The following is a 26,277-nucleotide window of genomic DNA, read 5'->3' on the forward strand; positions in this document are numbered from 1 at the left end:
AGTTTTTACACGTATCAATGCAAACATTAGCTATAAAATTGATGTAAATCCTGTCCTGTAAAATAAGTCATGTCCACTGATGATTCAGGATCCACTGCATGGAAACAAAAGAGGAGCGGGAGGACCGGCTGGAGTTCATCGATAAGCAGCTGGACCTGCTCACCCAGGACTGCAAGAGTAAGATCAAGAAGATCACAGAGGAGGTGGAAAAACAGGTAACGTAGAGCAACATGTAATTACCATGTGTCTAAATGCCTACATTCCAGAAACACTTGCAGTGTTAAAACATTTAGGGTTTAGGGTTATCTTTTCTTCACCTATTTTAACACACGTTCTCCTGCTGGAGCTGATTTTAATCCAGCTTTTGCAATTGCAGCATTTTTTTTTTTTTGTGAAATTTGAGTTTGTCTGCCATCTAGTGGTGAGAAAAGGGAACCGTCGGGTAGAAAATGGTGAATAATTGGTGAATAAATGGTGAATTACTTTAAGAAAGAAAATGTAGAAAAGTAATATAAAAATTACAGATAAAAAAATGAAAATAAAGAGATTAAAATAAAATGATAGTAGCTTAATTATAGAGCTCTGTGTTTAGAGAAAAAAAAATGAAAAACAATTACAGATAGAAACGGAAGACCAAGATCATAACATAAACTAATAAATAATTTGTGGTGTTTATACAACCAGAATCATGAATAAAAAAATGTATTAACTTGTATTAGACCAGGCCAACTAGTCACTGATTATTTGATCATTTTCTATTAGCTATATTGTATATTATCAATATTATAACTAATATTGTTTTGTTAGGTTTATTATTTTTTTAGCTTTGACAGATAGATAGATAGATAGATAGATAGATAGATAGATAGATAGATAAATAGATATAGCTTTATTGTCATTGCAGGTCTATAGGTTTATGGTTGTAGGGTAAAAACTGGACAAGATAAACAAGGTAAAACAGTTTGTAGTCTACAGTTTATCACTCTCTCTGTGTGTGTGTGCGCGTGCAGATGTAACGGTTTACACACAACAGTTTTACTTGTATTGTGTTGCCTTCCTCTGAGATGGTAGCTGTAGTCATACTTTTTACTTTGTGCTGTGTTTCAGGTGTCAAATGCAATGGCTGAGGAGATCAGGAGACTGAACGTGCTGGTAGACGAATTTCACATGGACTTCCATCCGTCACAAGTGGTTATAAAAGTCTACAAGAACGTGAGTGCAGTAGATCTAGCGTTGAGTTTCTCTCTTCTGTTCTGTGTTGTACTGTTTGTTTATTTCTTTTGCTTTCACTTTTATTGTTTATTATTCTTACCAAGACCTGCTGAACGGAAAAAAGGCCACAGCTTTCCCGACCCCTATTTAGTCCTGTGTCGGCAAACAGGCTCGGTACCTCGACAGGCCGGTGCTTGTAATCTGTGTGTTTTTGGATTGCAGGAGCTTCACAAGCATATTGAAGAGGGTCTGGGTAGGAATATGTCTGACAGGTGTTCCAACGCCATCAGTGCAGCACTGCACAGCACAAAAACTGAAATGATCGGTCAGTATCGCAGGAAAAAACTAGAATCTCGGTTTGCATTGGATTTTAATGTCCGGTTTACTCGCAGTAGTACTGCACAGTTTAATTCCTGTACAGCCATACAAACACCTCCACTGTACTACAGATGGCCTGAAGCCTTTGCTGCCCACCTCAATAAGGGAGCAAGTGGATAAGATGGTGGCACCCAGACAGTGCTTCAGTCTCTGCTACGACCTCAACTGTGACAAGCTGTGCAGTGACTTCCAGGAGGACATCGGCTTCCACTTCTCCTTGGGCTGGACCATGCTGGTCAATCGCTTTCTTGGTCCTAAGAACACCCGACGTGCCCTTATGGGCTACAACGACCAGGTAATTGATTGGCTTCATACTGTATGATGCTGTAGACTGAGCTTTAGCTGAACATAAGTGTGTGAATGTAGCTCTGGAATACATCTCATAGAAACTGTGTATAACAGAACTGAAATTGGTCTAAAGTGGGTTCAAATGTTCTGAGATAAGAATTGGAACCGTGTGTATTCATTCCTCCCTTCTTTTTATCATTAATTTATTATAATATTTATCATGCCCTTAGCCCGAGATACAATGATTATGAAGATGAAACACGTCAGATGAGGATCAAGTTTTAATAAGATTGTGAATTCTGTACTGTGACAACATCAAGTAATGAAGTCTGATGTCAGGTCTTTTTTTGCTGTGTAGCTCTTTAGGTAAATGCTTGCCAAACGTGTTTGTGTTTCTGCAGGTTCCCAGGCCTTTGGCAATCACTCCTGTTGGTACCGCTATGCCCCCCTTCCCACAAGGCTCCATGACCCAAGAAGAGCTCATGGTCTCTATGGTGACAGGACTTGCTTCTCTCACGTCCCGGACGTCCATGGGCATCATAGTCGTTGGAGGAGTGGTATGATATCTGTTGTTCATCTAAACATTTAGATGGTTTTATACGGGAGGTGTGTAGACATGAAATTTAAAACCTCTTTGCTTCGTGTGTGTGTGTGTGTGTGTGTGTGTGTGTGTGTGTCAGATCTGGAAGGCTGTTGGGTGGAGGCTCATCGCTCTGTCAGTGGGGCTCTATGGCCTTCTTTATGTGTACGAGAGGCTCACATGGACCACTAAGGCGAAAGAACGAGCCTTCAAGAGGCAGTTTGTGGACTACGCCAGTGAGAAGCTGCAGCTCATGGTCAGCTACACCGGCTCCAACTGCAGCCACCAAGTCCAGCAGTAAGTTTCAGTTCAGCTGGATTCGATGATGTGTCTCAAGGGAAGTACCAGAAAAAAAACCCACTGATTACGGAAAGGGTTCAGTTTTGGATGTAATGGAAACCTTGAACATACATCGTACACAAAACAGTACAGATTTGTATTTACGATTGTTTCAACTGATACACATCTGTCACATAACATATCTCCAGAATTATTAAATAACCTCAACAGAGAGAAAGTGTAGAAATGTTTGAAATAATGTAAAAAAAAAAAAAAGGCATATGGACGCAAGATTAGACTGTCAAAGTCCTACATGTCCTTGTCCACGTCCTCAGTATCTCAAACGATATAATTATTATTATTATTTTTTTTTACACACTACTACAGTATAATAAGCTGCTTTATTTAATTGTGTGTGTTCATTTGTCTTGTTTCTATAATTACATTTGGGCCACAAATTGGAAACAAATTGGCCGTGCTTATTATTACTTATTTATGTCTTTATTTCTAACGGTTAGGATACTCTTTACAGACCGAGAATTTAGTCTCTTGCTCATTAGTCATTAGCCATGTTTTAGTCATTGTTGGATTTCATTCATTCATTCATCTTCTACTGCTTATCCGAACTACCTCGGGTCACGGGGAGCCTGTGCCTATCTCAGGCGTCATTGGGCATCAAGGCAGGATACACCCTGGACGGAGTGCCAACCCATCGCAGGGCACACACACACACTCTCATTCACTCACGCAATCACACACTAGGGACAATTTTCCAGAGATGCCAATCAACCTACCATGCATGTCTTTGGACCGGGGGAGGAAACCGGAGCACCCGGAGGAAACCCCCGAGGCACGGGGAGAACATGCAAACTCCACACACACAAGGTGGAGGCGGGAATCGAACCCCGACCCTGGAGGTGTGAGGCGAACGTGCTAACCACTAAGCCACCATGCCCCCAATTGTTGGATTTATTTTTTTTTATTATTTTTTTTCAAACAAAACACACTTAAATCTGCTTCTGTTTGATTGTAGAAAGTCTTCCATCGCTCCATTTCTCAGCTCCTGAGAGCTTATTCAGTAAATAATTATTAATGCTGATACTTAAGCTTGAGTGTAATAAATGGGCAATTTGTGGAGGTCTGTCATTGCTCCCTCTAGTGGACAAAGCTGTACACTGCATTAGAATGACGACAATGGAGGATTTCTTGTTCCTTGATGTCTTCATTGTATTGTAAAACCATGCAGTGCTCTAATAAAGTCATTTCCAGGATAAAGAAACTAATATTTATGTGTCTATTGCAGAGAACTGGCAGGCACCTTCAACCAGCTCTGCCAGCAGGTCGATGTTACACGACAGCAGCTGGAGGAAGACATTCAGGACATGAACTGCAAGATCGAACAGCTGGACACTTTACAGAGCAAAGCCAAGCTGCTCAGGTAACCACCTGGATCTTTATACTCTTCCGTACAAAGAGAGTCTTAAAATTTGTTTTAAAAAACGTTAACTACATACGTCTTCTTTGTAGGAACAAAGCCGGCTGGTTGGACAGCGAGCTGAACATGTTCACCCAACAGTACCTTCATCAGAGCCGATAAAGGAACACCGGCATAATTATTTAACAACGTGACCAAGACCAACACTCTTCACTTCTAACTGCTACCTAAAAGTGTTGCAAAACACGGCCAAATTTACTCCCCCCTTTCAGTCGATTCTGTGCGTTCTCCTTATGCATATAATGAGATCTTTAAGCCATGCTTTTACAGAAGAGATGAGGAAGATTTAATAATTAACAAGTCAATCGGAAGTCAGAAACGACTGCCTTGTTTTCTACTGGCATTTCATTTTCACTTGCCTTGGTGGATTCTGAAATAGTAAACTTGCACCTTAAAGACAGGCAACCTTTTTTTTTGAGGTTTTTTGTTTTCTTTTGGCAAATAGATTTTTGTTGTGTGTGTGTTTTGAATTCATTATTTATTATTTGCATTGTTGAGTTGTTTACCTTGTTGTCTTGTCTTGGATGTGGCCAGTGGGATTTACAGTGATGGTTCCTGTATGCTAAAAAGCCATGGAGGAAAAGAATAGGAGATTGCAAATGCATCCTTATCTTCTCTGTTATTAAGCTTGTATAATGAAACACATAATGTATAATGGAAATAAAGTTTTGCAGTCATAACTCAGCTCAACAGGGTGGATGTAGTTTAGGTGATCGTTAAGAAATGTAACCAAACGCTTAGTGTCTGAGGATGTGCAAAAAGGACAACATTGTGTCTGCATTGCTTTAGTTAAATGTGTGGGAAAACTCTTTACATGGAGAAATTTTGAACTAAAATGCATAATGCAAGGCATCAGACAATAATATCCCCCAAATATTGCAAGTGGAGAATATATAAACATTTGTATACTTCATGCCAGGCATTTTGACATCCGGTATCTGATTCCAAACCTATTTGCTGAGGCTTATGTCTGTTTTGCTATCTGATAACTACAGTATGATGTGTGGAAAGCACACTAAGCTAACAAGGTTTCCTTACCAAATACGATCTTTGTAGTAAAATGGCAAAAAAAAAACCCGCCGATTTTTGAATTTATCTAGCAGGTTCTGAGCGCTAACAAAACATGAAATATCCTCAAGAGGGAAAATGGCAGTTATGTTTACGGACTACTATTTAATCTTGTTCGAATGAATGAAATGTCTCCGGGATTTGTGACGTATCACTTCGCCGAATTGTCTTACACTGAGATTGATAAAAAAAAAAAATACATTACTACTTTGTGTGTGTGTGTGTAAAAATAATAATCACCAGTCCATCGCTGTTTCCACCTTGTGTGTAATAGCTGTTCAGCTTGGATTATAGTTTGTGCCAAGTGTTTTAAGAAGAGATCTGAAGAGTCCTTCACTTATTTTGCACTTTACTATTGCTGCTTTTTGATTATTATTTGTTGTTGCTGTTGGCAGGTATTCAGCAAGTGAAATGAAATAAAGAACAATTGATCTTTAGATTCCATGTCAGTAGTAATGTATAGCGGCGCATGCTTTGACTAATGTAACACAATGTCTTGTATTCCACATGTTAAAACGAAATAAACTTGATACCACCAGAGATTTTCTCCTGCTTTATACAGATTGTCCTTTACAACGTTGCAGGCTTCCGATGCAGGCTGCTCGGGATGGGATCATTTTACTGATATGTTTCCACCATAGTGGGGGGCACGGTGGCTTAGTGGTTAGCACGTTTGCCTCACACCTCTAGGGTTGGAGGTTCGATTCCTGTCTCCGCCTTGTGTGTGTGGAGTTTGCATGTTCTCCCCGTGCCTCGGGGGTTTCCTCCGGGTACTCTGGTTTCCTCCCCCGGTCCAAAGACATGCATGGTAGGTTGATTGGCATCTCTGGAAAATTGTCCGTAGTGTGTGATTGCGTGAGTGAATGAGAGTGTGTGTGTGCCCTGCGATGGGTTGGCACTCCGTCCAGGGTGTATCCTGCCTTGATGCCCGATGACGCCTGAGATAGGCACAGGTTCCCCGTGACCCGAGGTAGTTCGGATAAGCGGTAGAAAATGAGTGAGTGAGTGAGTGAGTTTCCACCATAATGAATATTATTTAGAGGGAACACGTACTCGAAAAAGCAATTAATGACATTAAGATGCATTAATAAAATGTATATCTCTACCGGACTAATAGTACAAATGCCTAAGGCACTGTATAATTTAATATGCTTTTTAATTAAGAGCTGAACTTAGATAAACTGCTTAATTAAGCTAAGCTAATTAAAAAGTAAAATTAAGCATTACGGTTAAATGTCTTCTACTTTTCTAATTAATTGAACAAAACCAAGTCGAATTATTTCAGGATGTTGAGGATGTCTGTTTGTCCAGCGGAGAGGAAACTAACTAATATTCATTATTAGCTCTTGTAGTTTGTCATTAAAATGCTGTCTTTGAAAATTGTTTTAAAAATAATTCAAATGTTAAGTGAGTTTAATCTTGGACAAAGGAAAACAGTGAGATTGCGGGTAAAATAACAAAATTATCTCTCCTTTAAAGGACATAAAGTAGCATGATTAATATCAAATAGTTTAATATGCAAACAGTAATTAAGGCCTTAATAAATGAAGCAGCACTACCAACCTCTTGCTAGTCCCTGAACTCATTTGCATGTTAATTATCATTAGCAGCAAAAGGAAAAACCTACATAAGCTAAATTACCAGCTCAATCACCTTGTGGTCCAGATGTTTCTCCACCTGAAGAAAGGATATACAGGATATAACGTAGGCTGTCGTAGGTCAATATTTGAAGTAGATGTTCATATTCTTTTTTATATTGAAATATATGAGACATATATGGGACACTTTTTGTTATTCTTATTAGTTGTCTGCCAGTTTGACATCACTGTTTTGTTGGCGAATAAAAATCTCCAAGCTCTCAAACATAAGGGATAACAGGGATAACGGTCAGTTTTCCTGTTACCTCCCAAATCACCATTTCCAACATCATATTAATGTAAATCAGTGGAGACTACGAACGCTGGACCCAAATTTATTATGTGATGTAGTTACACCGACTTAAGACTCGGTTAGCCAACAATCTCCAACAAGCACAACAGTGTTTACATGATATTAAAATGAAAGGTGAAGCTTATGAGCTTGATCTGTTTAAGCAGATTGTAGAAATGAGTTGGTAACTGATATGTCAATGAAAGGCAGAGCCAAAAAAACTATTTCATTACAAACAATTTGGACGATGATGAAATTTATACAATTATGAAGATTACATTACAGCATTTGGCAGACACCCTTATCCAGAGCGACTTACATTATTTCATATATATATATATATACACACAACTAAGTCATTGAGGGTTAAGGGCCTTGCTCAGGGACCCAACAGTGGCATCTTAGTGGACCTGGGATCAAACTCACAACCTTCTGATTGCCCAAGACCTTAACCACTAGGCTACCACATGCCCCAGATTAATATGAATGTTGGTCGGGGTGGATTTTTCAGCAGGAGCTCCAGTCTTCTTCAAATGCTCTGTTTGCTTGCAGGGTTTAACTGCTTAATTCTTTTGTTTTTAATAAACTTGCTAGCTATAAAAGGTAAAATAGGAAATCATGTATAAATGAAAAAATACCACTGAAACTGATTTCTGGAACATTGGGGTCGGTAAAAAAACATTTTAAAATGTCTTTCCTTTGTCAACACCAGTGTTGTTGCACTTAACCTGACATACAATCAGACAGCTGCCACTCTGGATGTTGTGTTTTGCCTTGTGTGGATTTGGGTGGGATCTGGTTTGTCTGCTGCTCTCCGTTGTTGCTCCAAGCCTCCCTCTATGCACCTCCTTGCTCTGAGCTGGAGTGACATTAACTGGTCTGCTTCCCAACAACCTGACCTTTATCTCCATGATGACATTACTGGCTTCATCAGGAGATGAAAAAATGAGAAACTCAGTGCCTTTGGAGCAGCCGTTCTCCATCATGACCTGAAGGGGACAGCAAGAAGCTACAGAAAACACATAAGGACCATTACATGCATTACACATTAAAAATATTGTAGAGCTTGACATTCAGAAAATACACTATTTGAGAAAAAAAAAAAAAAAAACACTCCACTACACACTTGTCGCCTTGTTCTGCAAGTACACACTGGTTTTGACATTATAGTGTAACTAAGGGGAAGTGAACACAGGTTCTTGGGAAAGGAATAAAATGTAGGGATTAGTAATTGTTTGCATTGGTGACAATGATGACTCTGATGACTGTAGTTCAAATTCATTCATACATAGACTATGGAAAATTCTGAAACAGGCCAGTGATCTGTAAACAGACCTTACTGCTGTACCTTGGTGTTTTTAGGAGTTCCTTAAGGAGCTTCTTGGTCCTAACAGGCAGCTTCTGGGCTTGTGCTACAAGCCTACGCCTTACTGTATGTTCCTCTACCTTCTGTTCCTCTACATGGCTGATGATATTCTTGCTTCAATGATTCTGCTTTGTAAAGAAAATGAGAGAGATTTAGAGCCTAAAAAACAACACAGAAATATGATTTATGTCATGTACAGACAACTTATTAATAAGCTTATTGTTTCCCATGGAAACAGAAAGGTTCAACATTCACAGTGTCCTTGATTTCACCCCAGGTGAGCTTTGTGAAAGCTGGAGATGTGGATGGTGGTACTTCAGAAATGACACCATGAATCCACAGAGATAATAATTACACAGTTTTTTTGCCATATTATTATTTCCACAGCTGTACATCAGCACATGCATCTCTTCCTAGGCAGTTTAAACACGTTTATAGATGTGCGTGAGAGAAACTGTGGTAATTGTCTGAGGTAAAATTCTGAGGTAACTTTTACCTATATTACCGAGGTAATATTTTTTAAAACCCGTGTTCCGAAGTATATACGATGTTACATGCATCTGTTTTTGAATGTCTGAAGATATACTTCGAGATAAACAATAAGCTAGCTAAACATATACTTAGTTCATTTACACTGCTGGCTAAACTCTAACGCTTGGTAGTTCATGTGCAGTTAAAAGTTTTAGCAAGCTTGCTATACTGCTTCACGTCCTCCAGTGTAACTTTTTTTAAAAAACATCTCTGTATATAAAATTAGATAGTTGCTTATTATTTCCTAAATAATTAACCAAGAGGGGGCACGGTGGCTTAGTGGTTAGCACGTTCGCCTCACACCTCCAGGGTCGGGGTTCGATTCCCGCCTCCACCTTGTGTGTGTGGAGTTTGCATGTTCTCCCCGTGCCTCGGGGGTTTCCTCCGGGTACTCCGGTTTCCTCCCCCGGTCCAAAGACATGCATGGTAGGTTGATTGGCATCTCTGGAAAATTGTCCGTAGTGTGTGATTGTGTGAGTGAATGAGAGTGTGTGTGTGCCCTGTGATGGGTTGGCACTCCGTCCAGGGTGTATCCTGCCTTGATGCCCGATGACGCCTGAGATAGGCACAGGCTCCCCGTGACCCGAGGTAGTTCGGATAAGCGGTAGAAAATGAGTGAGAGTGAGTAATTAACCAAGACTGTATTGGTTGGTCTGTCACTTCAGTGGATGAAAGAGGATGAAGTTTCAGAGAAACTTCAGAGGATGAAAGGATGAAGATCTAACACTACTGTGGAAATGTGTATTTTAAAGATAGTGAAAAAAGGTTTGTTTTTAAAAAATACCTGATGCTAACTCAATGTTAGCAATTAGATGATCATTTAAATAGCCTTTAATCTTTGCACCCAAACCTTATTGATCATCCATTTATTTGTTCATTTTCAGCAACTACGTTTATTCTCGTCACGATTGCTGTGGATCCAGAGCCTATACTGGGAAGTCTGGGCAGAAATACACACACTGTGGGCACATTAACACACATTCAGTCGCTAAAACAATTTCACCAACTAGCATGTTTTTGGTAGGTTAGACTTTATGCAGCCATGGAGGAAGAATATGCAAGATTTACATGACAAGAACCTAAAGCTCAGGCCCATGTGGCTATGTGGAATCAGTGCTACTTGCCACACTAACCTTTTGGTTAATCCATTTAAATCAGTGAGAAATTAGATAGTGATAACCATGCAAGATTACGAGTGATATAAACTTTTCTTTTTGATTGCAGTCAGTGTGCTAATGTGACTAATCTTAGATTGTGTGAGATTTGATTGACTCAATGGAATTATTATGATTATTATTATTTTTTGTATGATGTACGAAATGTACTGTGAGTACATTTTAACCGTGGCATGTGGAATTATTTTAATTCAAGAGAAATAATATAACACTTTTACAGATTGGTGTCTGAAGATGTATGTTAATAACCACTGTGTATTTATTAAAACAAACTTATTCCCAGTTTCCTTACAACAGAGTCTTTCTGACACGTTATATTTTTAATAAGAACGAATAATGTTGTTATACGAAAATAGGTTTTTGCTTTACAGAAACAAAATTCCACGTTCGAAGTTGTGCCACAAGTACACACTAAATAATTTTAAACCAAAATCAAATCAGTGGATATCCACATTTTTATATTTATTTGAAGAGACTCAGCTCATTATTGTAATAAAGGTGTATTCAGGCTTAAATGTAGATGATTTTTACTCACTGATCACTTAAGTTAGAAACCAGTCTCATATGAATGCGTATTTGGTTGTATTTATCAGGCCAGGTCATATTAATGAACATTTCTTTTGCAGACAGTGTGATTGGCACTAGGTGAAAATAATCTCACAGATTTTTGTGACACGTTCATTTTGGGCTAAGTTTTAGACAAACAAAAATAGCAGTAATATGGTATTCATTCTGTAAATGTTATACAATTATACTTAAACAAATGTAAGACTGAAGTAGTGTGAATTTCGTCACCTATTTTTAATTTAGTCTTAGTCTTAGTCTTGTGCCAAATGTCCTTGTTAGTTTTAGCCATATTTAGTCATTCACATATCTTTTTTTGTTAGTCAAGTTTTAGTCGACTAAAAGTCTCCTCATTTTAGTCTAGTTTTAGTCAAAAGAAAACTCATGGTATCTTAGTCAAGTTTTAGTCGACTAAAAGTCCCGTCATTTTAGTCTAGTTTTAGTCAAAAGAAAACTCATGGTATCTTAGTCAAGTTTTAGTCGACTAAAAGTCTTTTAATTTTAGTCTAGTTTTAGTCAAAAAATTGTAGCTTGACCACATCTGGAATCTACTCATTAAATGCAATAATATCAGGAACACAAGTGTTATAGTGGAAATAAATAACTTAATGAAAAGCCTAAGATCAAAACTGTATATATATATATATACGTATATATATATATATATATATATATATATATATACGTATATATATATATATATATATATATATATATACGTATATATATATATATATATATATATATATATATATATATATTACCGACTTAATGCAAGTTATACATGGTATTGCACACACCATTATTGATGATATTTGGAGCAATATTACATGTAATTGTTAAACTTGATTCCCTATACATTTGTTTTTAAGCCTAATTATTCATTTTGATTATGATGTGATTGTGACAGAGGCGTGGGAAGAGGTTTCAGGTTGGGAGTGTTGAGTTTTTTCTGTCACCACTTTTGAAAAAGAAACAATATCAAGGCTATAAAACTTGTCAAAACTCCGCGAATCACAAAAATATCAGTGAGAAGTTGAGAACACTCGTTTAAACAGTGCATACACTCGAACATGGCTGCACATCACATTTTTTAATTTATTGATACTCCTTTTAATCGTAATGCAAAGACCGGTCATCGGGACATAAGCTGTCATGTACAATAAAAGAGCCTGCGCAGCGACAGGAAATATAATTTAACACAAAAAGCCTGACTAGACCAGGGGTGGACTTGCGCTCAGGAGTTTTTATTTATTTATTTATTTATTTATTTTGAGCGGCGTGTGGACGAATTCTTTCTACACACACTATTTTATTTCTTGATAACAGACCGCTGCGAACTACTGTATAACACACCGTTGCCATGAAAAACAGAGCGTTGACATGGACACACAGGATTCTAACCGTAGAGACGGAGCGCACTATTTTCTTTAGAGGAAGCAATATAATCGTTTTTAAATCAATAAACTCCTTTTTAAATCATCATTTTGTGTCAAATTATCGATTTATTTGGTAGGTAGCAATATAATAAGCGGGATCCGCTTCGCGGACCTGTAACTTGAGCAACAGCGAAGCCGCGAACTCGTTGTGAATATTTTAAAGGCGTAACAGCTGATGAAAAAGCAGAGACAATTGTAGACGAAAATGAAGAGAGATTTTATCTTAGTTTTTATTTTATACAAAACATTTTCGTCTCGTCTTTTTTCGTCAACAATAATGCATGTTAATTTAGTCTTAGTCAGCGTTTTTGGACAGTGGTGCAGTCTTGTCATCGTCTCGTCTTAGTCATGAAAAAAAGGTTGTTGACGAACATATTTCGTCTCGTCTCGTCTGACGAAATTAACACTAGACTGAAGCCATAGACAAATAAAACTATTTACAGAAAATATAAAATTTGTGAAAGCACTTCATTAGTTCATCAAGTTGAAATGAATAAATGCTCTCTATTGCCCTCTAGTGAAATAAGTAATAGCCTGTTTCAGAAAACAAATGTCTTCTAAAACACAGGTCAAATTGGCCAGGTTAGAAAACAAATATGCCTGTATGTGACAGGTTTGAAATATATTTGACATGATTTGGACATTTGAAATAGTCATAATATTAATGTTTGGATAGATTTTTTTAGGTGTGATGAACAGACATAACATGCTTTTTAAAGTGTGATGTTGATGCATTTAATAATGCTATCTGAAGTGAAACAAAATTTGAGAAGAACATCATTGTTGTTTCTTATTTAACTTGGGGAAAAAAGCTTCACATGTTGGTAATCATGGTAAATGACATTAAACAACAGAAAAAAGCAAATAAGTGCCTTCCCCTGTTGCACAACAACTATCGACCAGGAATCAGAATCAGAATGAGAAAGAGCTTTAGTGCCAGGTATGTATTCACATGCAGGAATTTGTTTTAGTGACAGAAGAGCTCCACAGTGTAACAGAATGACATATACAATATAGAAAAATTGTAAGTACAAATGTGCAATTGAAATATACAATATAAACAATTTGTATGTACAAATTTACAAGTGTGAATTGTGCAGTTGAAATGTACATAGTATGTGTTTTAAGTAATTTATGTGTAAGAATAGTGTTGTGTGTTCCGTGTATGTTAAGTGTTCATCAGATGGATTGCCTGAGGGAAGAAACCGTTCCTATGTCTGGTCGTTCTGGTGCTCAGGGATCTATAGCGTCTACCAGATGGCAACAGTTCAAAGAGTAAGTGTGCTGGATGTGAGGGGTCCTGAGTGATTGTCTTTGCCCTTTTGCGCACTCTGGAGAAGTACAGGTCTTGAAGAGTGGGGAGAGTTGTGCCAATGGTTCGCTCAGCCGTCCGGACTACCCTCTGTAGTCTTCTGGGGTCAGATTTGGTAGCTGAGCTGAACCAAATAGTAATTGAGGTGCAGAGGATGGATTCAATGATGGCAGTGTAGAACTGTTTTAGCAGATCCTGTGGCAGGTTGCGGCAGGTTGAAGGAAGTACAACCTCTGCTGAGCCTTTTTCTCAATGGAGTCTATGTGAATGTCCCACTTCAGGTCCTGGGAGATTGTGGTTCATAGGAATCTGAATGACTCCACTGTTGTAACAATGCTGTCCATGATGGTAAGTGGGGGGAGAGCAGGGTGGTTTCTTTTGAAGTCCACTATCATCTCCACTGTCTTGAGTGTGTTCAGCTCCAGGTTGTTAAGACTGCACCAGACAACCAGCCGTACAACCTCCAGTCTGTAGCCAGACCATCCTGGATGAGGCAGATCAGTATGGTGTCATCTGTAAACTTCAGGAGCTTGACAGAGGGGTCATTAGAGAGAGGTGCAGTCATTTGTGTACAGGGAGAAGAGCAGTGGGGAGAGGACACAACCCTGAGGGGCGCCAGTGCTGATGGTGCGGGTGCTGGATTTGAGTTTTCCCAGTCGCACTAGCTGCTGCCTGTCTGTCAGAAAGCTGGTGATCCACTGACAGACAGAGGAGGGCACGGAGAGCTGGGTTAATTTGGGCTGGAGGAGTGATGTGATGATGGTGTTAAAAGCAGAGCTGATGTCCACAAACAGGATCCTCACTTAAGTCCCAGACTACATTGAGTGTCAGTGTATGCTTTCTTTACCACTTCATCTTTTTGAGCTACTGCTAATGCAATACATGGATACAGCAAATCATAGCTGGGTAACTGTACTCCCCTTGACCCCTGGCTGTGGATAGCTGGTGGCATTGTGAGGAAGCATGATTGCAGAGTAAACATTTCTATTGTACTACTCTCAGGATAAGAAATCAAGATTTGATTATTACATAAAGAGGAACCAAACCAGTCCTCATGCATGCCCTTCTTGTTCCTTAATAACCCAGTGTTGCATTTTCCTATGATACATTTTTCCTGGTATTCTCAGCACTGGCCTGCTTTTTTGATAGACTTTTGCCAAACGACTGCAGTGTCAGGTTTTGCATGTATTTTTAGTTTCATAAAGTTTGAGTTAAAGACTTTACAAAGCAAGGAGGGGAAATGTGAATTGAGAAATTTGTTCCACTGATGCCTTACAATGTCATTCTTAAAAACTCAACTTGAATTTCTGGCTAGTCATTAAATACTGGTCATTGTGGTTTGGCTTTGCAGAAATATTTGTCTTAGCTCAGTTGCAATGTCGTAAACATATTAGAAATTAGGATGCAAGAGCAAAGGAAACCAGGAGCTGTTGCAGTAATATGTACTGATTTATCAATGACAGAGCTTATTTATGTGAGCAGACTATGCCAATCTTCTGATGTCATACTGTGTCTGTGTGTGTGTGTGTGTATGTGTGTGTGTCTGTGTGTGTGTACTTTGTGTGGGCACGGAGGGACAATATGGTCTTTATGAGCAGAGCTGCGCTCTAAGGCAAAAACATTGTTCAGCAGTAAAACATTCTGAAACCAAAACCACATGTTCCAAAGTGCAGGACACACTTTACATTGCAGAGCTGTTACTCAAACGGGACTGGAGGCTCCTGAGCTGTGCCACACCAGTGTTGGACATTGCACTTTTTCATTTCTACCTGGAGGCTTAAATGAAGAACAGATTCTGTTTCAGGCATGTTGCAGAAAAAGAAAGGGGGAACAGCAGCTTGGGAAGGAGGGTGGTAGAGAGAGAGAGAGAGAGAGAGAGAGAGAGATTTTAAGCACAATTGAGCCTCCTGCTTAATGTAGAATGTTTTGACAGTCTTACAACTGCTTTTTTTTTTGCATTGTGATTTATTTTCCATTTTTTCAAATAGACTTTTCTCAACTCTGCAAGTTGCTGACAATTATATTCCTTCATATCCGTCAACAACATATTCTATATTTGTTCATATAATACTACATCAAATACATTCTGTAATCAGTTTTTTTTTAATGTCTGCTTGTTAGCATCTTTGCTGCAGAGTATTTTTTTTAGGAGTATTTGCCTAAAATATAAATGCCCATAGATGCCATGGTGGTCTGCAAATAATCCGCAGCCCAGTACTAAGATATATTTTTTTTTTTGTGTTTTGTTTTGTTTAAAAAAATGTATTTAATGCAGACGCAAAACACCACACTCATAATTTTGCACAGTGTGGCGCTGAGAGGCCTCTTCAAAATGGCAAGATTTCAAGACTCAATTAAAACGTGCCGTAGCCAACGATGGGGGCCCTCATATGAACAAAGAGAGCTCAAGTGTGTCTGCTATACTGTACATGCACAGGGATGCAGATACACAGGCAAAGTTGCCTTTAGCTAGAGTTGAACTCTTGACTTGTGAGCTAGGTTTGGGTGTAACTTTGTGTGCAGTGTGACTTCACAGGTGTATTTGTGTGAATAATAAGCAATTAAAGCATCTAAATAAATAGGCTTTTATTTCCATAACTACTGACCTGACCAACTGCTGTTGTTGCTGTTGTTCGACTCTGTATGCACAAATCATTTCTGAATATACATCGAACGCATTTCATTGTGTTACAGGCACCCATGTTTTGTTGTTTACCTTGAAGAGTTGATTTATTGCAAGTCATTTAATTGTTCTAAGTACAACCATGAAAAACTCACAATTAACCAAAATTAAATGATCATTCCTACACAATCACTGATAATGTATGGAAATATATGCAGTATATGAAGGTTTTCATTTAACGGTCCCACGATGTTGTTTGATGTTGTTATATCCGTAGGTGATACAACGAGATTAAATGTATCCACAGAAGATATAACAAGATGTGTAATAAGATTTTGAAAATGTTTTTGCTTCATTAGCTTAATCTCACACTAAACTGCAAGTGAACTAATCTTTTATAGTAGTAAAATTTCATCAAAATGATTGTTTAACAAAACCATGTGTTAAAATTATTCCTAGAAATTCTAATGAACCAAATGCAACCAAAGCGTTTATATATATATATATATATATATATATATATATATATATATATATATATATATATATATATATATATATAATATAATTTTTTTCATTTTCTTACAAATATATTACAGGCTAGTCAAGCATCTATATGGGGAAGATTATAGGATACACAAATAAAATCAGACACAAAAGAGACAAAAGCAAATTGACCATAAGTCTAATCTATAGTTGTGAAAATACCCTAACCCTAACCCTACACATCTTAAAAGTCCTGTATCTACCATAATCAAAAGGACCGCATTTGTAACAAACCTGCCTGGAAGAGGAACCATGTGTATTTTGCGCCCAAGGACAATGAGCAGGAAGTGAGAGGCAAAATGTATAGAGGGATGACAGTTGGAGTTTAAATGCCACCTTTCACCTCCAGCATACTGTTTGGGAGACACAGAAGTAATCCTTTAACCAGAAACACAAGAGCCTGGAGTTTTCTAGATGCTACTGGAACATAGTGGAACAATAATTCTGGGTTCTATGATTAGATGAGGCAAAAACAGGGTTTTTGGTGCAGACAACACTCGAGGTGGGTTTGGTATTAAAAGTCAGTCGGAAAATAAGCTTATCCCCAAAGGCCTGGTGAAACGTTCTGCATTAGGATACACGGCATCATGGGCACCGTGAATCGGAAGATTTTAAATTTTACATTTTTGAAATATACATCAGATTAAATTGACACAAATAGTTCAGTATCCACATGATCAAACCTTGGATATAGGCTCCTGATGTAAAGAGCTAAAGATGAGAGACCACTAGAGAGGATCATGGAGAGATTGTGAATCGAGGAATACTCTCAGATTCATGTCAAGTCATCTTTACTTCTATAGTACATTTACAAGACAGCAAGTGTCAACCAAAGTGCTGCTCTGTAAAATGAAATCAATATCAGATTAAGATAGAATAACAACAATAACAAGACAACAACAAACAGATGTTAGAGACAGCCAGATGATGGAGACTTTACAAGCACTCAAATGCCTTGGGGAATAAACGTGTTCTCAAATTGGCTTTAAAAATGTCTCTTGTGGGGGATGACTTTATAAACAATGGTAAAATATTCCACTATCTTGGAGCTGCAACAGAAAAGAATGTAATGGTTAAAAAAATGCTGATTAGAAAATCTGGAGGTAGAAATGAACAAAGAGGTTTGGAGATAGACTTTGGTCAAATATTTACATTCTAGCATATTTACTCTATTATGAATAAAACCAGGTACGTTTTCTCTTTGAGCAAAATAAATATAACAGCTACTGCTTCTTAAAACACCGAGTATGTCTTTAGAATCTTATCCAAATATAATCAAATCACTAAATATTATACCAATTACATTGTCGTGCAGGAGAAGGACGACTGCCACTTCAAAACATTATTTTCACACTCGAACATCATCTTAGGAGTGAATAATCTATTAGTCTTTCTACAAGTGCATATACACATGACCAAATGCAAAGTGCTAAAGCCTTAGATTTTTTAAGACACTGAGGCTGATTGTAGTGGAAGTAAATGATACGACCTGCGGGAAATCCCCACCTTTTAGTACAGTATGTATTTTTCCCAAAAGGTTTTGAACAGTAGGTTGATCAAGAGTATCAGATATGCTTTGATTGATTGTATTGCGGCTCCAAGAGTCAGACCTGAGCTCCGTCTTGACATTTTAACATGTGAATTGTAAATCATTGTCAGGACATTTTCAGTTTTTTAAAACCCAGTGAAAAAGAGCGAACAAAAAAAAAAACAAAACAAAAAAAAACAAACAAAAACAGGGAACTTTTTGCCCATATTTATTTGATTCTTTGATTTTTTTTAACATGTTTATTTCATAATGGATCACCATGACTGATCTATTTGGTTGAGACGTACTGTAGATGTAGCTAGAACAGCTGTCTGGGAGGTGAAAAGTTCCCTTGTCAAAAAAAAAAACAACAAAAACAAAAAGCCAACAGCTTTATTTGATTACAAGGGGATGTATGCCTCTCGTTGAAGAGAAATACTCCAAAGCCCGAGTCCAATCTGAGTCCAGGCATCCAGGGCTGGACCGTATGAGTCTCTCTAAAAATAAAGTATATTTTCTCCAGTATTTTTGGTTTTGAAAAACCTCCAAAAGCCCCTTAAGCACCTTCCAGTTTTTTCATCAGGTACTGCTTGCCAGAGACTTACCACTAATATCTCTGTCCAAAATAAACAGCAGGAGATTCTATTGTCCTATTACTCATATTGAAGCCCACCCTCCCATTTGCCTTGTCTTCCCTTCTATATTCCACAATTGCCAATCCCAATCTAATTTATGGAATATTTTTTAGGTAACCGTATACGTTGAGGTGGCAGCGATAACATCTCCAGGCCCCTGTGACAGGCAGGAACTGTGCAGTGCACAGTTAATAACATAAACTCCTGCAAAAGGCCAGGCCAAGTGAGCAAAGATGCAGGGAGAAGAGTTAGGAAGTCAGAGCGATCTAATTCGGAACATGTGAGGTTTCCCGATGGTGGATTAGCCAAGAAAACGGAACTCGGGCTTGAGTCCTGAGATCACTTTCAATTAGATGCGCCCAGGGCGAATGAGTGAGAGAGACCCAGAGAAAGATTTGGAACGCTGCATGGAGGGCACAGTAGAGCACTTCTGGCTAGGGCTAGCACGGGGTCATGTCTAAGTGGTGCTAATAGAAGGCAACGGGTTTTGAGAATGCACTGGATTTGAACTGACCAGCATACAGCATAACAAATCGCATATCCTTTGGAAGATTGAATCAGGAGAGGTAAAGAAGTAGCCATCAATGGGGTACTTGTACTCGCCGATTCTTAGCTGTAATAAAAAGGACTCAAGTACAAGTCTTACCTTTCTAAATCAGTCTCATCTATTGAAGCAGCCTTTTAAATAGAAGAATGGATAGAGCATGAATCCAGCACTACAGATCACTTATATGGCATTTGTACAGTAGCATACTCCAGCCAACCTGCCAGAAAACATTACTTAGGACTACATGAATACAATGATTGTACATTGGGGCAGAATCTGAAAGAGATACACTTAAAAACATGGATGTCGCAGCAACAAAAGTTGCTCTCAGTGCAGTACAGTAATCTCTGAGCTTTCAGTCTTTACGTGATTGTGCTCGGCAGCAGATGGAAGAGCACAAGCTTTTTTCACACTCTGCTAATGGCTGTACCTTTGACACACACTTTGGCATCCACCCAACGGACTCCTGCAGCTCTGCTAAGTAAATCTCCCTTTAGGCGGCAGTCACAAATTCAGCATATAAAAGCTAAGCACCCATTGGGATGTTTCATTGGTAATTAAAAGTTGAAAGCTTTGTTTTAAAAGCTTAACAGTTGACAGACACACAGTTCAGTGTGTTGCTCCAGTAGAGTGGTGGAATAAGTGTAATATAAGTGGATAAATATCATCAGTGGAAAACTTCAACATAGCAACGAAGTTTCCAGTCACGCCAAGTCTCCCCCTCTCTGGATACTATTCACTGATGCATGGCCATTTAAAAGCATAGGACAAATTAAATCATCTCTCACCTAGCAGCGACAGATTGGTGCTTACAGCATGTGACAGCTATGATTGATGCAGTTTGAACCCTCCTATGGTTGTTGTATACAAAGCAACACAAAGGCTCATTTCACTCAGCCTCACCATCTCTCAGGCATCTCTTGCCTTTTTCTTTGCACCAGCTTGCAGTGTAATACCCTGATTGTTTAGTTTACGTAGCTTATTTTTACAAAGTATTTTTTCTTTAAATCATAAAATACATGTGGCCAAACCTTGTTATTCTTTCTGCATAATTGAGTTTAAACTGTATGCTTTATACAGACATGTACCTGAAACCGTTGAGTACAGTGATCAGGTATATAAATTGGCTAATTGAAGTGTGAAGGTAGACATACACATACAAATATAGATATAATACGACTGTTGACAATACGTTATCCACGTTAATTCATCAAAGCAACAAAGTTACTGAAAAGAAAACAAATATTCCCCTGATTGGAGTTTAGCGAGGCACTATAACACATTAATAGAAACACAGCAGTGCAAGGTTAGAGGTCCTTTTCTTTGCCTGGCTCTGTGAGGTAATTATGTCTTTGTGTTTATTACATGCTGACTACTCTGCTTCTGTCTCTGTTTCTCTCATTCTCTCCCTCCCTTCCTCCTTCCCTCCCTCTCTTTTCCTCCTCTCCATTCCTCTCTTCTCCCTCCCTCACATTAGGCCTCTCCCTGTGGGTAGAGGTGCCTGAGATGCTGGCTGGGCCATACATCTCTGTCAAAATCTCTATGAATAAATTAACCTTTTAAAGATTAGTGCACCCTAATACCTCAGGGTTTTTACACAGAACAAACACTGAAAAAATGTTTTTTTTTTTTTTTGTTTTTTTTTTCGCTCTCTTTCCTCCAAAGCCTCACTAAGTTGGTGTTAGCCATGCGTCGAATCCTTTAAAGGTATAGGCGCCCTTTCGGATACATATCCTTGTTGTTATAAACTGGATTAATATTATACCTCTGAATACAGTTGACTATGATGTGAATATGTAATTTAGATGATTTATTGTCAAGTTGATGACACGTAGAAGGCAGCAGCAGTGTTCACTGGCTTACCTTTTTGTGCAAATAATGAGCTTCAGCATGAGGCTTCCAATTATTTTATAAACCACAAATTATTTCTCTGATTATCATAACGTTCATGGAAATTTATTAACCACAGGTAGCGTTTTTCCCTGAAAAAATTCATTAACATTACATAAATAAAGGCAAAAAACGAAGTAGAAAAAAAGATTTTATAGGCAATTTAAATGTTTGTGTTATACCAGGTTTGATGTGCTTCCTATGATATATTTCAACACAGCACTAGGAAATTATTTAGGCTTAAGGATGAAGGTAATTCTTGTGGTTTCAGAACTGCTTACAATGCAGACTTAAACAGATATCATCAGCGACTCGGCTTGCTTATGCTACAACCCGCACCTGGATGACTGCATTAAGAGTATAAATAGTCAGACATATTTAATTGATGATGGAAACATACCTTGAAGAAATTTCTAAAATAGATGAGATTTTATACTCATTTTTTTTTTTTGGTCATTGGGGCTGTCCACCTAGGTTTTAAACAAATCAGGATAATTGTGTGGGATAGGTTTTAGGTTAAAATTCCTTCTTGAAAAATAAACTCGTCATGTAGATGGAGGGAATATGACATGTATTGGCTATGTCGCTGGTTTTAGGTTACACTTGCAGGATGGATGGGGGGGCGTCTCCTACACTTCCTGACTTTTTTGCTCGTGCCAGCTTGTATACAGTAGGTTTTCTCCCTCCCTAAACTTTGTATTTCAAAAAAAATAATGCACCCATCTGTGCCCATATTCCTTCCTGCATCTCTCCCCATTCCCCCCTCGATGCTCAATCTTTGTTTAAACCCTGACGTTTTATTTAAGCAGTCTCAGGGTTAATTTATATCTGCGAGAGAAGCTTTCCAAGACGAGAGCTCAAGAGAAAAGGCCACTGCGTGAGTCTTGAGACTTATTCTGTGGCTAATTTAGTTTTTAGTGAGGAAGCAGGGTTTTTATTGCCATAAACTTTATAATGCACTCCACCTTTTTGTAGGAGTTTCAGAAATGGATTTTTCTTTTCTAACCACTTTCTAACCATGTGTCTAGAGGCTAAAAGCATAAAGACATTTCAGCTACATTATATTCTATAGGGTGTCCCAAAAGTCTCTATACATAGGGGAAATGAACACTTTATAGTAAAATGTTTTCCAAAAGTTTATATTATATAGTTGTTTCATTCTTGTGGACCTGAAATGGTTCTCATGGCTGAATCAAGGTTGCAATAACGTGCACGACACCCGATTTAACACAGTATTAACACAAGCTCATCATGAGTGGGAGAGACAACTCTCTGTGTGTTTATAATGAAATAGCAATCATGTACTGTAGAGAAGGTTTTTATAAAAGTTACATTTTGACCAAATAATTTAAGTTCCCCTGTGTATGGAGACCATTGGGACACCCTGTAGATTGTAATAGAAACACACAGTGTTAAAAATCTGTTATAATTCTCCTTTTCTGGTACTTTATGATCGTTTTTCATTTGAATTCACACTAGAGGTCAGACGTTATTAATACATTTAAAAAACCAACACTTTGATGTATTGCTTAGGCATATTGCAGTTTAATCTACCTCTATCTCTACCACTTATTGATCCACCGTAGATGCGTTAACACCCACTGAGAAACACTCATCCGAAGAACTGATCCACTCAGTAAAAGCACGGTGACCTTGTTATTCTAAAGAACATTTGAAATCGATAGCGTAAAACTGTGTTATTATTATAATTAGAGTGGTTTGTGTGATTGCACAATGTGTGTGTCTCAAGCCATGGATTTGACCTCATGTCCAGGATCAGTGGCAAACAATGCTATTGGGAAAATCCACACTCCAGTGTTCACAGTAGGTGGCTCCCTAGCCCATGATATCCTACAACCATTTGTCTCATGTCCCTTATAGTAAGCTGCTGTTCAGTCACACACACACACACACACACACACACACACACACACACACACACACACACACACACACACACACACACACACACACACACACACACACACACACACAGGACCACTGCAGCAACAGCCAACATATGGAAATGCTTGATCTGATATAGTGTCATTTTACATTGCAGAAATAAGTACATGTCTTTTTTTTTTTTTTCTTTTTCTTTTTTTTTTCTATGCTCATTCTTTCTCACTCCCTAACCGGTGGAGTGCGAAATACGATCCAGGCTAACTACTAGTGTTAAAAATAAAAAACAGACATATGTTATTAAACCATTAACCGCATGATAGAGGAAGGAGTATAAGGTATGGATAACAAATAGTGCAAATAATGAGTTTTCTTTCTGACTATACTAAAGTCTGCTGTATAATATACAGTGTATAATATAAAAAAGTTCCATTTTGTTAAAATACACTCAATAATAAACATTATTAATATGTATATAAGTATTACATACATATAATAATTATATTATTTCTATAATAATTAAAGTGTTCATCGTCTCTTTCGTCATATATATTCTTTTGCAAAATATGATCCATGGTATATTTATATTCATCTGCAAGCCACCAAACATCCTGTCTTTTCCCACATGCACACTCCACTCCATGCTATTCTACCTCAGTCTTATATTTTCTATAATCTTTCCTACAGCCACCACCCTTGGGCACTAGAGCTTTTTCTTTACAAGCTGTGCACTTTTTTTTTTTTACTTTCCTTGTGAGAAAGGCACAGGTTGGAGAAAAATCTGATGTGTGTTACCGTTCTCTGCTGTAAAAAAAAAAAAAAAAAAAAAGGCAGCAAGCAGGGTGATTCTGTTTGGGTCAGGTCTACATCCAAAGTGAGATCATTTTAGAAAAGGAGAGCAGAGTAAAGGGGGTCCGCTGTTACAGTTCTGTCTGTCAAAGCAGCAAAATAACAGTGCCAGCTGTGGTTTCTCTTATGTTTACAGCAAGCTGCTCTACTGTAACACAGGACAAGATGCTTTCTCAGGTTTGCTGGTAAACACTGTGTCCAGCAGAGACAAAGCAGGCTCACTGTCTGCTGTGTGTGTGCGTGTGTGCGTGTGTGTGTGCGTGTGTTTGTGTGTGTTGGTGTGTGGGCATGCTTTTTTAAAGTTTTGGTGGGGACCAAGGAGTGGAATATCTGACAGTTTTGACCTTGAGGGGACATTTGGTTGATTCATATATTCTTTTTTTAAATAACAAAACGCTGCACCTTTTTTTATTAAACACACACACACACACACGCAAATAAAAAAGTTTCTGTTTGGTTTCTGAGGTAAAGGTTAGAGCTCATAAGGTTAGGCTTAGGCACTCATTATTATGTTACTGAAAGGTAGTTACAAGGATAAGACCAATGTGTGTGTGTGTGCATGTGTGTGTTTGTATGCGTGTGTGTGTGGTCACTGACATCAGAGCTTCTGTGTGGTGCATAAGGAAGCAGAAGTAAACAAAATAACCCATGCGCCACATGAGAAACAGACCAACAAGCCACAGACTGTGCTTTAGGCAGAGAACATGCTGCTCCTTTTCTTTTCTTTTCTTTTCCTTTCTTTTCTTTTCTTTTCTTAAAATAAATCAGATATAAGAAATGATGAATGAGCAATAAAGCACAAGCTGAACAAAGAAAAAGTCTTATTATGCTGTGTGGTTATGTTATGTTACGTATGTAATGAGCAACGGAACCTGTTGTGCCTGGTTGTGTCCATGGTAAAAAGTAACCCCGAGTTTATTCCCGCTTTACTAATCAGACGTTCTTTAAATTGACATTCAGTTTGAAAAGTCCTGACTTTGTATTAACGAAGCGAAAAATTCAATCAGACCATCAAAACAAATCTATATTTTGTGGTTCTAACACTTTTTGATCTGTAACTCTGATTAACGGCATAGCACAGCACAGGTCTAAATGATAACCTAGTTTTACATTTACATGTAGAAGGTGACATTGTTCACACCTTATACCAAGTCCACAAGTGATCCAATGTGATTTGTGTCTTTCTTAAAGGATAAAAAACTGAACGTGACAAAGATTAGTAGTAGTACAGAGAGACACGGGTTCCTCTAACTGGTATTAGATAGAACTGTCTTTAGTCCAGTATCAAAACACTAGCTAAACACTCCTCCTTGTCTAGTAAAAGCTGATTCAGAGTGGTTTGCTGTTTCATTGGCTGTTTGTTGTTTCCTGTAAGACTGTGGTTGTACTGGGCTCTTCTAATCTTGCGTCAGTTGAGACCTCAAACGCCTGTCACCTTCTCTGCAACGCTCTGCTGCCTGTCCCCGATTGGCTGAAGGCAGATTTATTTCTCCCTGTCACAGCCAATCGCGTGGCAGCGCCGCTCAAGGCTCTGTTTAGTTACAGTGACACGCATGCTGATTAGAGGCGGGACATGATGGATGGACCTGGCCCAAGAGTTTTTATCAGCTCATAATGAGCCTGACACTATACAGACACACACATACACTCCGCCTCACACTCAAGGGTCACGTCTCCCACATACACACTTGCACGGGAGGTCAGGAGCTAACAAACAAAGCATCTTTCCCTCCAGAACAAGCCGGCCAAATGAAACGGACCTGCTTTCGGTCATCTGCTTAGATACTCCATCATCATTGCCATCATCATCATCAGCGCTGTCATGCTAAACAGCGCTAACGTTCCCAGTCCTCCTCCTTTGGCAGAAAGTGTGATTGAGTTCCATTTCTGGCTCGAATGAAATAAGGCAACGATGGGAACTTTTGCAGACCCCCTTGATTATGTCAAACCATAAGCAGTATACACTCATTTCCAACCCACAGCAGTGGTTTCTGTCTGCGTCGTATCCACCGTATTTGTGCCAATTCGAAGGGAATGCAGCCTGTGGTGTGTGACAGCTCGGCATGAAGTCATGCTTGAGATTGGACCGTGAGAAGTGTACCATTTCAATCTGCCATGACTCTTGCCTAGAAATCTCTAGA

At 38.5% G+C, this 26,277-nt stretch overlaps 1 protein-coding gene across 3 annotated transcripts in view; it reads left to right on the forward strand.

The window, feature by feature from the left end:
• Positions 1–5,840, forward strand: part of mfn2 (mitofusin 2) — a 16,041-nt gene extending 10,201 nt beyond the window's left edge. For all 3 annotated transcript variants that reach the window (XM_060881069.1, XM_060881068.1, XM_060881070.1), the window contains 8 exons: positions 89–215; positions 1,108–1,212; positions 1,435–1,537; positions 1,662–1,885; positions 2,280–2,435; positions 2,559–2,755; positions 4,041–4,175; positions 4,265–5,840. In XM_060881069.1, the coding sequence (XP_060737052.1) occupies positions 89–215; positions 1,108–1,212; positions 1,435–1,537; positions 1,662–1,885; positions 2,280–2,435; positions 2,559–2,755; positions 4,041–4,175; positions 4,265–4,334 (1,117 nt within the window). In that variant the 3' untranslated portion in view covers positions 4,335–5,840. The remainder of the gene's footprint in view (positions 1–88; positions 216–1,107; positions 1,213–1,434; positions 1,538–1,661; positions 1,886–2,279; positions 2,436–2,558; positions 2,756–4,040; positions 4,176–4,264) is intronic.
• Positions 5,841–26,277: the final 20,437 nt, after the last annotated feature.

This window comes from Tachysurus vachellii, chromosome 11 (assembly GCF_030014155.1).
Source record: "Tachysurus vachellii isolate PV-2020 chromosome 11, HZAU_Pvac_v1, whole genome shotgun sequence".
Lineage (NCBI taxonomy): Eukaryota > Metazoa > Chordata > Actinopteri > Siluriformes > Bagridae > Tachysurus > Tachysurus vachellii.